Source organism: Schistocerca serialis, chromosome 3 (genome assembly GCF_023864345.2).
Source record: "Schistocerca serialis cubense isolate TAMUIC-IGC-003099 chromosome 3, iqSchSeri2.2, whole genome shotgun sequence".
NCBI classification, from domain to species: domain Eukaryota; kingdom Metazoa; phylum Arthropoda; class Insecta; order Orthoptera; family Acrididae; genus Schistocerca; species Schistocerca serialis.
Window position 1 is genome coordinate 878887194 of NC_064640.1, and position 15094 is coordinate 878902287.

The window sequence follows — 15094 nt, forward strand, 5'->3', positions numbered from 1 at the left end:
CCTCACTTTCAAGTATTCAATTTGTCTGTATGCAACATGAGGATTGCTGGGCACCCAACTATTGTGATTCTTACATCACTACCTGAAGTTCACTATGGGCCACCTCAGCCCTGGTATTTGTAAAACTATAAATATAAAAATACATCATTAACAGGCACACACACACACACACACACACACACACACACACACACGCACACAAATTAAATTGTCTCAGGAAACTTAACTATTCTGAACTATTATTAGCTGCAATAGGCAACCTAATTGGGTAGGTAATTATTCTTGTGTATAAAAGCCACACAGTTGACATTAAAAATAAGTAGCTTTATTACAGTTAAAATGCATTGTCTGTTACTAAAAAATGTTGACAGTTCTGGGTGTGTAATACCTGTAATATCGCACATTAGCGCACTTGAGACAGATATGAGCATCACCTCCAACGTTTTGATGGGCCAGGTTCCTCAGTGTCACCAGAAATAACTTGAGTTACGGATTCAGGGTCTGTACCTAGACTTGATCCCAGATTGATGTCTTCTTTAAACAGCGAGTCAGCCTCAGCAAGTTCGTTGATTTCGTCAGCGATATCCTCAACATCCTCATCTTCTTCACTGTCTTCATATAAAAATTTTGGCACGTTTCCACAGTTGACCCCAATACATTTCTTGAAAATTGAAGAACATTTCAAACCCGCTTTTCTGCAGGAGCACGCTCCGCCACAGTTCAGCTTGCACGAGCATGAAACAATGTGAAGAAGTGCTTCAGGTGCTATATCTTGGCTCATTATAACGGGTATTGGACCGTGGTCACTGTGATTCCAGCCCCATTTCTCACGAGGTTTCCAGTTCCCCATCCAACTTTGGACTTGTTGGTAAGTCCGCAACGAATGATGTTGTGCAGCATCTAGTGTAGGTGGCAACCGTGCAAGATTCAGTTTGCTTTTTGTGGCAGACTTGGCGAATAGCTGGTACCGCAAATGGTCTAGTGTGTGGGAACTTCTGACACCTCCACTATACAATGCGATAGTAACCTGTACTGTTTCTGTTATTATTTCTTCATGGGTAGCATGTGGTTTATTGAACGTGCAAAGCGCTGAGGTTAGGTGTTAATTTTTCGCAACAATATTGCAGCACTTAATTTTTCCTTGACCAAAAAAAGCGGATGTTGTATCACATCCGCTAAAGTCGTGAGTGAACAGAATATATTCACTGTCAAACTTCTAAGATGCAGTAGAAAACCACTTGTCTTCTGCATTTCCTCTTCCTGGCTTTAAGAAAAATAAGTTTTCAATGCCTTGCCCCAAATCGGTCTTGAGCACAAGCAGGTCAACATCTTCTCCTACAATGACAACACTTCCAAAATCTTTGGTTCTTGAAATGACAGATGTTACAATCATAACGTCAGCATCTTCTTGTGCCTGGTGCACTTCAACGCTACACTCCAGAAATTCCTTTTTAAGAAGTGTGACCAAACGCATCTTGTTTCGTTCGTTGTACAAGAACTTGTCCTGAGGGACTTGGTTCAACATCTCTGATTCAACCACAACGTCAACCGAAGAATGTTTTTTGGACCTACGAATCCTCTCAGCACTCTTTGTGCTACATTTGTCTCCCTCACATGGATACCCATCAAATACAATAGCAAGTTGAGATCCAAATTGACGTTGCAGGTAAGAAACATAGCTTTGGGCTATTGACTTGAAGCAAACATTTCGAGTCCAAGTCACTTTGTGGATAAGGTACCCTCCATCAAAATTTCGTTTGGCATATGGCAGTCTTAACTGCTTGGATAAAAAGTCATCAGAATTCCCTTTTGCACATAAGAAGCATTTCTCTCTGAACTTGAACTGACCTTTTTCCTGCGACCGACGTAGCACGCCTGTCGGTTCCTGAGGATGTCGAGGGCTAGCTGCTATCATTCTCTAATTAATGTACTTCTTGTAGCATGCTTCATGCACCATCACTTCACTGAGCGTCTTCAAAAAACGGGTGTGAGCAGACTCCCTGCGTTTAGCACTACAATCGATAAGTGTGCTCAGTCCTTTCTTTTTCACATTGCATCCACCACTCACCACAGTTTTTTCGCAAATGAAACACAAATTCATGTCAGACATACTCATTTTCAGCACCACAACATATACTGAATGGAAGCGACTCCAAACTGTAGGACCCTTATTGTTGTGTGCTAATAGCTGTCAGCGCGCTGTGAACAATGGAACAATCACTAGAGATAATTGCCTTCCGCCCGCCAAAGAATAAATACGCTTTTGTCCGCTAAAGAACAATTCCTACATACTTTTACTTATAACTGATCATTAACGTCAATCAACTGTAGAAAATGTACGGCACCTGCATGAAATCGTATTATATATTGTAACACAAATAAACTTCACGCAATCCGACGCGAATGTGTTCGTAGTTACTGAATATGAGGCTGTTTGTCCTGGCCGGCCGGAGTGGCCGAGCGGTTAAAGGCGCTACAGTCTGGAACCGCACGACCGCTACGGTCGCAGGTTCGAATCCTGCCTCGGACATGGATGTGTGTGATGTCCTTAGGTTAGTTAGGTTTAAGTAGTTCTAAGTTCTAGGGGACTTATGACCACAGCAGTTGAGTCCCATAGTGCTCAGAGCCATTTGACCCATTTTTTTTGCTGTTTGTCCTGGCCCTGCAGCAATGTGCGATGGTAGGTTCCAATGAATAACATGATGAGTAATATGTTTATATCTCACAAATAGAAACTGAAATAACAGTGTTCAAAAATTAGGTAATTTGAGACTTTGCTCGAAATTTGAAAAATTGGTATTTTTTCACGCGCTGTAGCACCTTAGATATTGGGAATAGAAAAAAATGGTAAAAATCAAATTTGTAGAGAATATTGTGCTCTTTAAAAAAGAAACTAGACGTCAAAGCGATAGGAGCAAATGAAACAGATATTTTGAAAAAACTGAAAAAAGTCCGAAGTTTTCCAAGTTTCTTGACTGCAGAAAGTTTTCCCAAGAGAAATTTTGTTGGCAAAACTTTGTTTTCTAACCTTTCCAACAACATGAACGAGTTAAAAAAATAAAATCTTCTACCCCACCTTTTGCAAGGTACAGGCTTTTTTTCTGACAGTTTCACTGGACTATATCAGGTGGGCGGTCATAAGATTCTGGCTGCTCAGTGGACGCCTACCGCATGTGGATAACACTACATTCGCGTAAGATTGGTTCAAATGTTTCAAATGGCTCTGAGCACTATGGGACTTAACTTCTGTGGTCATCAGTCCCCTAGAACTTAGAACTACTTAAACCTAACTAACCTAAGGACATCACACACATCCATGCCCGAGGCAGGATTCGAACCTGCGACCGTAGTAATTCGCGTAAGACCAGTGCTTCAGGGTGCTCATATTATAGAGCAACTGTGGTACAGAAGTGTCAAGAATGGACGGCAGTTTAAATTTCGAGCCGGCAGTCTAGATTTAGAATTTCCACAGTTTTTGCCTAAGGCAAATTCCGAGGCGCTTTGAGTGGAATTCACACAATCGCCTTCGTTCCGCAATCGAAGCTTTTACTCAGTATCTAATGGCCTCGTTTTAGACGCGGCGTTAAGCCCTAATTTTTGCCCGCATCTCGTGGTCGTGCGGTAGCGTTCTCGCTTCCCACGCCCGGGTTCCCGGGTTCCCGGGTTCGATTCCCGGCGGGGTCAGGGATTTTCTCTGCCTCGTGATGGCTGGGTGTTGTGTGATGTCCTTAGGTTAGTTAGGTTTAAGTAGTTCTAAGTTCTAGGGGACTTATGACCACAGCAGTTGAGTCCCATAGTGCTCAGAGCCATTTGAACCCTAATTTTTATTTCTTCCTTCCTTCATGTTCCATTTCTCATTAAAGTGCCGAGCTACGAGTTTTGCTATGTTGGCAATGAATAAGTTTCTCACGACAGTCCGACTTGGTATCAGTGAAAGAAAAGAATCCGCTAATGAAGAAAGACACATTAGAGAATAGCAAGTTACCTGTGAAGTCGATCTTGCTGACTTCGCCGTCGGAACCCGAGGCGTCGTCTTCGTCCTGCGAAGGCATGACGTTGGCGGTGCTCGGCGTCTTGAGAGGCTCGCTGGGTGCTTTGCTCACCTCCGCCTGCGCGTTACCTGCCGAACCATACACGGTCACACACCTTCGCTCCCACCACAGCTCCGTAACATTTTAAATGCTGAATATAATACTGAGTGCTTGCTAGCAAAAATGAAAAATCTGTTATTTGTGGGACTTCCCTGACGCAAAACGTATTTTAACATAAAAGAAACAGTCTACATAACTTTTATTTGCCCACTAAACCGATTTCGGCCTCGTAGGATATAATTAGGTGACGACTGACTGTCGCAGTTGCAGGTTAATAACATGCGACAGTTAGAGATATTAGGTGATGAAAAGTTTAAGACATTTAAAATAGTGAAGTTGGTGTTAAAATGTGAAACAAAAAGAAGTAATTACATTGTAAACAGTGTTTTTACTGTTGTTATCAAATTCTGTCAGAAATGAAACTTAACTGGTGGGAAAATGGAACTTGCGCTAAAATCTGATTAGCATGGTCGGTAGATGTCTGCTTGTTATTAACCGTTATCCACAGAAATTAATATGTTAATGAGTCTATGAAATGTATGATACGTATTCCAGGAACAAGAAGCCAACCGTTCTTTACGAAAAAAAATTTCTGAGACAAAAAAGTTATTTTACTTTATCAGTATTGAAGTATCACTTACCATTGCAGGATGAATAATACTTGTTGTTTCTTCCTGAAAAATAGAAAAGAAAAAATTGTGTTAATTTTACTATGTAGTAAATTTCGTCTAGTGACTAACTAACATACATAAATCCTAGTAAGTCTGAAGCTACTCATCTTTTACATAAAATATTTTTATGGCTTCATGGAACCACCAAGAGCTGCTGTAATGCATGTTTATTCACGGACAACCAGTTTCGTCAAGTGACCATATTCAAGTCAAGAATTTACACAACAAAGTTAAAGGACGGTTTCTAGGGGGCAAATACATAATTGTTTTTAGCTGCAGCATCGGTCACATACACATGCGTCTACGATCTTATACATTTCTGTTCAGTCATTATGAGTAAATATCAGCAGTCCATTTCAGGGTTTATCATGTCTGATACGAGGCCGTTGGGATCCACCACGGCGTTTCGTATTACCATCCTGAACCCACCAATTCCATATTCTGCTAACAGTCATTGGACCTCGACCAACGCGAGCAGCAATGTCGCGATACGATAAACCGCAATCGCGATAGGCAACAATCCGACCTTTATGAAAGTCGGAAACGTGATGGTACACATTTCTCCTCCTTACACGAGGCATCACAACAACGTTTCACCAGGCAACGCCGGTCAACTGGTGTTTGTGTATGAGAAATCGGTTGGAAACTTTTCTCATGTCAGCACGTTGTAGGTATCGCCACCGGCGCCAACCTTGTGTGAATGCTCTGAAAAGCTAATCATTTGCATATCACAGCATCATCTTTTTCCTGTCGGTTAAATTTCGCGTCTGTAGCACGTCATCCTCATGGTGTAGCAATTTTAATGGCCAGTAGTGTAACTTCTCAATCAAGTAACTCCTCAGTTTGCCTCACAAGGGCTGAGTGCACCCCCTACGCTTGCACAATACTTTACACGCAATTTCAATATATATATAGCGGTGTTCTCATGGTGCCTGAATCGATGACGTCACATCAGAACATGCACAGTCGAAAACAGACAGTTGCGTCCCTTCTCTGAGTTGATCACATTGCGGCAGACCATTTCAGCACTCGACACTGGTTTCTAGTTATCGCGAAGAGAGCGCTACAAAACTTGTTTGCGTCCGTTTTATTTTTACACAGGCACGCATTCGAAGACAAATGGCGTACCTTTAATCCAATTTCCGGCTCGCACTCGAAGAGAAATGGCGTATCTTTAATGCTACTTCCGGCTCGCATTCCAAGAGAAATTGCCTACTTTAACGTGATTTCTGGTTTGCACTCAAAGAAAAGTAACGTAATTTAAGCGCGATATTTACAGCGGGCGGTAGCACATCAGCACAGATAAACAGCCGCCACTGCCTCTAAATCCCCTCTGCAACCCCTAAAAGCCTCTAATAGGAATTGTGGAACACCTTGAGCACAGTGAAAGTGCCCGATAACTTTAAACTAAATCAGTCACACAATTACAGATTTTTTTTTTCTTTTTTTTTTTTTTTTTTTTTTTTTTTGCCGGAAGTCTGAATTTGGTCGTGGTAAAAGAATCGAATGTCATTTGTTGACTGTAACTGGCGAGTTGTATGTTTCTCTGCCCCTTAGGGAGAAGTTCCACGTGCCGCTTCCCACTTACTGTTTTTATACACAATCGTTTGTCAGATTTGTAGCAACCAAAACTCTGTTAATGTGTAGGACGGTGCGCTATTAATGAGCAGTTAAGACTGTAACACCCGCTGCCCCCTCTCTGGTGGAACTGATTAGGTCAGTGAGACGCTAACCTCAAACAACATACAGCCGTTAAATACAGTGGAAATGTGAAACAAATTGTAATTAAGGTGTGTAAATAAACCGGTGAGACAAAGTATTATGACCACTGTCCAAAGCGAAACTGAAAGCCGCCTGGGTGTAACGGCCACGTGACGTGGTAAGGAAAAGATACAAGCGAACCAGAGCGAATGCGGAATCAGCTTAGTGGATACAGGGTGGTATTATCATACTTTCGCTGCTTGATTTAGTGTAGACGGTAAACTATTTATCGTTTACGTACCAAACTGTCGCTTGCTACAAAAAGTGCGCTCTTCCGGTCTATCCGATGACATATGCGGTTGGATAGAAAGTTTTCTAACAGACAGGAAGCAATATGTCGTCCTGAACAGGATAACTTCAACAGAAATAAGCATAACTTCAGGTGTGCCCCAGGGCAGCGTAATAAGTCCTCTGCTTTTTACGATTTACATAAACGATCTGGTTGATGGTATTGACAGCGGCCTTAGACTTTTTGCCGATGATGCTGTAGTCTACAGGAAAGTAGTATCACACGAAAGTTGTGAACAAATCAGTGAGGATTTGCAGAAAATAAATGCGTGGTGTAATGACTGGCAGTTTCTCAGTATTAGTAAGTGTAACCTACTGAGTATAACAGGGCGAAAATCCCCATTAATGTAAGAGTACAAAATAAATGCCGAGTCTTTGGAAGCGGTAACGTCCGTCAAGTATCTGGGTGCGACTATTCGAAATGATCTCAAATGGAATGATCAGATTACACAAGTAACTGGTAAGGCGAACTCTAGATTGCGGTTTATTGGTAGAATCCTGAAGCGATGCAGTTCTTCAACAATGGAAATAGCTTACAATACGTTATTTCGTCCAGTCTTCGAGTGTTGTTCGTCTGTATGGGACCCTTACCGGTTGGGTCTGATTCAGGAGATTGAGAAGGTCCAAAGAAGAGCGGCAAGATTCGTGACTGGTACATTTAGCCCTCGCGAGAGTGTTACAAATCTCATAGAAAGTTTAAAGTGGGACACTCTTGCAGATAGACGGCGCGGTAAACGGAAGGGGCTGCTCACTAAATTCCGAAATCCGATCTACACCGAGGATGTAGAACTGGTATTATTACCACCAACTTTCAAATCGCGCAATGATCACCATTCAAAGATAAGGGAAATAAGAGCTCGTACTGACGCGTTCAGACAGTCGTTTTTCTCTCGCGCGATTCGCGAGTGAAACAGAGGGGGGGGGGATATGACTTTGGCGCGAATTGTGCCCTCCGCCACACACCGCTTGGTGGCTAGCGGAGTATATACATATGTCGATGTAGATGTAGATGTATAAACTTCATAGGAATGATGTTCAGGCTGTGCGCTGAAGGATATGCGTTGTTAGTAGTGTTAGTGCCATGACTTGCCATTAGGCGGCAGCACTGGTACGACGAAGTTGGATTGTGACGCAAACATTAGTTTGCATTACAGTTGCGGACACTCAACATAGGTCTGGGCAAGAGCAGGGCTTCACTCATAAAAGCTGTTTATCAAAACAACAGCAACAGCGCTGCTGCTTTCCGCTAGTATCGACGAATTAAAGGAATACAGAGAGGTCCTTTTTCCGTACCGAGGTTGAAGAATATGGTTCGCGAGTTCGGATAACTGGCGATTTGTGAACTGCTCTAGGGAGACGCCGACGGCCAACTGCACCAAAAACTGGTGAAGAAGTTACTGTTGCCATGGCTGAGAATGCCGGACGCAATGAGCGTTCTTCAAAGGGTGGACGAGCTGTGTCACGACAGCTGAACATTCCATGGTCCACCGTTCGAGAAGTGCTGCGAACAATTGCAACACGGTATCTCCAGTGTCGATGGTCGTCAAACTGAGGAACGTTTGTAATCTGGAACATAAACGTGTACACAAGCAACAAACCTCTCATGTGGAAATTAAGTGTGATTCTTTCAATGGTCTATTGTCATTTCTCTTCCGCACGTCCTTACAAATGATTCCACAAAGTTTCGTTGTCCTACGATCACTCACTTTTCATGTGGGCCCTCTCAAGTGCCGAAAGACTGATTATAATCACTCTGTACACGGGTCACACATGGGGACATTCACTGACATAAGCAACTTAGACAAATGACAGATAGTTACGGTCCGACGCCCGGGAAACAACATTGCGGAAAGGTTGATGCTGGTCGACTGTTCATGTACTACTGTCTTGAGCATCTGCAGAAAGTCCTTGAAGGACGTAAGTAGCTGACAAGTAGTTACGCTCTGCAAAGTGGAAGCTGTTTGAGGTAGGTCTGATGGCAGAGTAAAATGCTGATGCAAACACAAGTGTTTTGGAGCACACTTTACATCTTACGTTGTTGAACAGCACCAGACGACCCATACGTGTTCCCATGTTGACCTAACTACATCGTCAATTACGAATTCCAGTGGCCGCGAGATCATCGAGATTAAACCGTGGGTCAATAGAAACGTGTCGCCTGGTCGTTTGAGTCACGTTTCTTGCTACACCAGGTCGATGGTCGTGTCCTGATACGCCGTCATCCAGGCGAACGGCTGCTAGTATTACCCCACGGAGGACATTCACTTGTGTTTCCATGTGAACTGAAGTAGTAATCTGAGGCACCTTGACAGCTGTGGACTATGTGAAAATTATTGCGGATGGTAGCGTCCAGTAGGACAACTATCCCTGTCATAAGACCAGAATAGTGCTACATTACTTTGGGGAGCATGATAGTGAACTCACGTTGTCTTGGCCACCTAATTCATCTGATCTGAACCAGATGGAAGACGTCTGGGACGCTATCGGTCGCCAGCTTCCTGCCCACAAACCATCGTCCCATAATTTACGAGACTTGTGTGTGCGTTGACATATCTGCGGACACTACTGGCCATTAAAATTGCTACAACACGAACATGATGTGCTACAAACGCGAAATTTAACCGACAGGAAGAAGATGCTGTGATATGCAAAAATGATTAGCTTTCCAGAGCATTCACACAGCCTTGGCGCCGGCGGCGACACCTACAACGTGCTCACATGAGGAAAGTTTCCAACCGATTTCTCATACACAAACAGTAGTTGACCGACGTTGCCTGGTGAAACGTTGTTGTGACGCCTCGTCTAAGGAGGATAAATGTGTACCATCACGTTTCCGACTTTGATAAAGGTAGGATTGTAGCCTATCGCGATTGCTGTTTATCGTATCGCGACATTGCTGCTCGCGTTGGTCGAGATCCAATGACTTTTAGCAGAATATGGAATCGGTGGGTTCAGGTGGGTAATACGGAACGCCGTGCTGGATCACAACGGCCTCGTATCACTAGCACTCGAGATGACAGGCATCCTATCCACATGGCTGTAACGGATCTTGCAGTCACGTCTCGATGCCTGAGTCAACGGATGGGGACGTTTGCAAGACAACAACCATCTGCCAGAACAGTTCGACGACGTTTGCAGCAGCATGGACTATCAGCTCGGAGACCATGGCTGCAGTTACCCTTGACGCTGCATCACAGACAGGAGCGCCTGCGATGGTGTACTCAACGACGAACCTGGGTGCACGAATGGCAAAACGTCATTTTTCGGATGAATCCAGGTTCTGTTTACAGCATCATGATGGTCGGCTAAATGGTTCAAATGGCTCTGAGCACTCTCGGACTTAACTCCTGGGGTCATCAGTCCCCTAGAACTTAGAACTACTTTAACCTAACTAACCTAAGGACATGACACACATCCATGCCCGAGGCAGGATTCGAACCTGCGACCGGATCGGTCGCGCGGTTCCAGACTGTAGCGCCTAGAACCGCTCGGCCACTCCAGCCGGCATGATGGTTGCATCTGTGTTTGGCGACATCCCGGTGAACGCACATTGGAAGCGTGTATTCGTCATCGCCATACTGGCGTATCACCCGGCGTAATGGTATGGGGTGCCATTGGTTACACGTCACGGTCATCTCTTGTTCGCACTGACGGCACTTTGAACAGTGGACGTTACATTTCAGATGTGTTACGAACCGTGGCTCGACTCTTCATTCGATCCCTGCGAAACCCTACATTTCAGCAGGATAATGCACGACCGCATGTTGCAGGTCCTGTACGGGCGTTTCTGGATACCGAAAATGTTCGACTGCTGCCCTGGCCAGCACATTCTCCGGATGTCCCACCAATCGAAAACGTCTGGTCAGTGGTGGCCGAGCACTGGCTCGTCACAATATGCCAGTCACTACTCTTGATGAAGTGTGGTATGGTGATGAAGCTGCATGGACCGCTGTACCTGCACACGCCATCCAAGCTCTGTTTCACTCAATGCCCAGGCGTATCAAGGCGGTTATTACGGCCAGAGGTAGTTGTTCTGGGTACTGATATCTCAGGATCAATGCACCCAAATTGCGTGAAAATGTAATCACATGTCAGTTCTAGTATAATATATTTCTCCAATGAATACCCGTTTATCATCTGCATTTCTTCTTGGTGTAGCAATTCTAATGGCCAGTAGTGTAAAATTAATGAACTAACTAATTAATTTTGACAGGTGGACGAAATGTGATCGTAAAATACTGTTGCTTAAATAACTACAAAGTTGCAGTCTAACCATTTGAAATCAGCAAGAAAGCGCTTGATTCATTGGATACGATGGTCAGTTAGTCTATCAGTTACCTTTGGTTTCTTGTTGCTTTCCTAGCTACTACTTGTGTAAGAGGGAGTCAAATGAAAACGTGACAGATGAAAAAAAACCTAGTAAATTGTTTATTATTTCAAAAGTAATTGCCGTAACTTTTGACATTTTTATCCCTCTTTAAGACAAGGCGGTCAACACCTCCATCGAAAAATGTTTACGATTGCATAGGGAATCATGATTGTACCCATGAGTGCATCTCTTCGTTCGAAGCGAATCGACGGCCACGAATTTCGTTCTTCAGGGCTCCAAAAATATGGAAATCGCATGGAGAGAGATCGGGACTTCATGGAGGATGTGCAACGGCGATTTCCATATTTCTGGGGCCCTATAGGCAGACATTCGTGACTGTCGATTTGCTTCGGGCAAAGCGAGGCACGCCTGGATATAGTCGTATTCCGTAGGTAACCGCAAACATTTTTCGATAAAGCGATTACTTTTGAAGTAATAAACAGCCTACTTACTACTCCGTAACTCTAGTTATTAATGTGATATTTGTGGATGATATCCGTAAAAAAGTATGGACTTGGGTAAAGAAACATATCATGCGGTCTTGCTTTCAATCTCTCTCGTCCTGAGCAGTCTAAACGTTCTTATGTAATCAAGATTGTAAAAATCACAGCTGAAATATGCACATGGAATTTTCGCCATTTCTTTCATCTTTAATTTCTGGCTCTTTAGCAAATGGTGCTGTTATCCAAGGTATACACTTCCTGTTGGTTTCCTGCGATTCTCCGATAGCGAGAAGTTCAGTCAGCAGTAAATTACTTTATATAAGCGAGACAAAAGCTAAACTTGTCACGTCTGAAACGCTGTTTTTCCTTTACTCGTCTTGACTTCGAGAGAATGTCAGAAAGCAATACTACAACACCTGTAAATACTTTCACTAATTGTCGAACCCAGGAATCTTCATGCAGTTAAATATACATAGAATTACACTCTTTTTTGTTTCTTTTTGTAATTACCCATGAGCACGCAAAGTATGCCTGAAAATATGCTTCATAGGCACAGAAGACTGCGATAACCACTACATTTCTCCGTCACATGTCTGCGTTCTGTTCGTAGACGTTTATTACGGAGAGCCGGAGATTCTGAACAAGAGAATGCGTTTCGAAATGCCTTCAAGATGCTCGATAGGCGCTTATTTTAAGACGTATCTAAAAATGCCCTGAATATACATATAACTCTAGAAGTAATGAAATATGTTGGAGGATTATAACATACGATTTTCATTGTTTTTGTACATGATTAAGTGTCATATTTCTACATTATGTGTATTGTATACAGTTTCAGAAGTGACTTGTCCATATAACTGTACAAAATGATCAAATGATTAATAATAATAATAACTATCATTATTATTAAGAGGAGCAAAGGGCAGATCGTCGATATTTTTCTAAATGAATTAACCACTGTGACATGTTGCAGTTTTCGGAATACGCAACACTGCAATATATCTGTGTTAGGACTAGTTCTACGAAACAATACTGCATGGCTTCCTATGCAAATTCTTACTTTGTTTTCAAATTCTCTCTCTGCTCCTCCTACGAGCTAAAACCATCACATTGGGCGCTAAAAATTCAGATGTAATACACCGAGAGCGGATTTTATAAAATCCTTATCACCGTTTGTGAAATCATATCAATCACGCATTTTAAGCGACTTTCCATGTTTAGCTCGATATGGTAGACGTACCGTGCAAATTAACTCCACAGTTTCTGGACACCAAAATTGAAGATATTATTCAAGCTGAAATCAGCAAAAATCTCCATTAGGCATGTACCAAATATGCTTGTACGCAAAGGGGGGAAAATAAATATTGAACATGGAATGACAGCAGAATATTCATGTACGAAACAGAGTTTACCCAAATAGATTATTGTTTAAAGGAATCAATATCGAATAACAATAGTCCCACATTTCCTTATCGTTAAATCCTGACAGTACGACTGTGTAGCAGAACAATAATATGCAAGTGGTTTCTAAATTCTCCTTACAAACTAGTAGGACATGAAATTATGAATAAGAGTTCATGGCCAAACACCTACAGTTTTCATGTTGTATGGGTCAACATGTAGAACGTGTTCCACTCTCCGCTGGGTTAAAGATAGGTAGGAATTTACTGCGACCATACTAATTACTACAATTGTAAGCAGCTAACTAACGTGCTAACACTGCTTAGCGCCAACAGCTGTTGTAGAACGCGATGTGGACCACCAGTGTAGGGAAAGACGTGAAGTGTGTAATGCATGACGAGTTTTGCTGCCCTAGTACTTTTCATCGTCACCACAATTTTTTTGTGGGTCATCAGTCTCCTGATTGGTTTGGTGCAGCCTGTCCCGACTTCCCCTCCTGTGCTAACTTGATCTCAGAGTACCACTTGCACCCAATGTCCCTAAATATTTGTTGGATTTATTCCAATTTCCGTCTACCCCTACAGTTTTTACTCTCTACAACTCTCTCTAGTACCGTGCAAATTATTCCCTATGATGTCTAAACACATGTCCTGCCGCCCTCTTCGTTCTTGTCAACCTTCTCCCTACGTTCCTTTCCTCGCCGATCCGCGGAGAACCTCATTTCTGACCAGTCCACCTAATTTTCAATATCTTTCTGTAGCACCAGATCCATACAATGCTGTGCTCCAAAATTACATTATCAGAAAATTCTTCGTCAAATTAACCCCGATGTATGATATTAGTAGCTTTTTATGGCCAGAGAAGTTCTCTTTGCCTGACTAGTCAGTTACGTACAAAGTAGCAATGACCAGAATAACACTACATCACTCAGTACACACACGTCTGTAGCATGTGAACGGTAGAACCCTTGTATAAGTTCCTAGTCAAATTATCATCCACCTAGCATCCGCTACACGTACCACAGTTTGTAAAGGGAATTTTCAAACACCCTGTATGATTTTCGTGCAATTATACTTAGTCCTATTCCGAGGCTTATTAGTTTATATTAATTATACTGTGCTCATAGCACACGATAATTTGCAAAGGCTACTTCAACAATTAATAAAACAGCTAAGCAACATAACACGGAAATTTCATCTAAAAAGACTTGGTAGTACGTTAATATCATAATCATCTGTACGATGTCATTTAGAAGTAGGTGGTGTGTCAGTAGAACAAGTAATGAGATTTAATTATCTAGGGACTGTTATCACCAGCAATAGAGACTTAACCATGGAAGTGAAAAATCAAGTGACAAAGGCTGTAAGGGTAACACGTGCCCGCAAAATACTATATGGAGAAACAAATTTATGACAACTGAGGGGAAAATAAATATATATAAGACAATGGTGCGTCATGTTTTGACATATGCAGCAGAAAAAAATACGAGGGTGAGTCAAATGAAAACCTTAAATAATTTTTTAAATATTATTTCTTGTGCAGAAGTGATACAAAGCTGTATCACTTTTCAACATAATCTCCCGCACGCTCAATCCAAGTCCTCCAGCGCATACAAAGTGCATAAATTCCTTTAGAAAAGAATTCGTTTGGTAGTTCGCGCAACCACTTATGCACTGCATGGCGAACCTCTTCATCAGAACGGAACTTCTTTCCTCCCATTGCGTCTCTGAGTGGTTCAGACACATGGAAATCACTTGGGGCAAGGTCTGGTGAGTATGGTGGATGAGGAAGACACTCAGAATGCAGGTCTGTGATTGTTGCAACTGTTGTACGGGCAGTGTGAGGCCTTGCATTGTCATGTTGCAAAAGGACACCTGCTGATAGCAATCCACGTCACTTTGATTTGGTTGCAGGCCGCAGATGATTTTTTAGGAGATCTGTGTATGATGCACTGGTGTCAGTGGTCCCACTAGGCATGTAATGCTCAAAATGACGCCTTTTTCATCCCAAGAGAGAGTCGGCATAACCTTCCCTGCTGATTGTTCTGTTCGAAACTTCTTTGGTTTTGGT

General features: G+C 42.7%; 1 protein-coding gene across 3 annotated transcripts in view; it reads right to left on the reverse strand.

Moving 5' to 3' along the window:
* The window catches only part of LOC126471079 (nuclear hormone receptor FTZ-F1 beta), a 410975-nt gene that overhangs the window by 64092 nt on the left and 331789 nt on the right, over positions 1-15094 (reverse strand). For all 3 annotated transcript variants that reach the window (XM_050099152.1, XM_050099151.1, XM_050099150.1), the window contains 2 exons: positions 4733-4765; positions 3986-4120 (listed from right to left, as the gene is read on the reverse strand). In XM_050099152.1, coding sequence (XP_049955109.1) covers positions 3986-4052 — 67 coding nt within the window. In that variant the 5' untranslated portion in view covers positions 4053-4120; positions 4733-4765. The remainder of the gene's footprint in view (positions 1-3985; positions 4121-4732; positions 4766-15094) is intronic.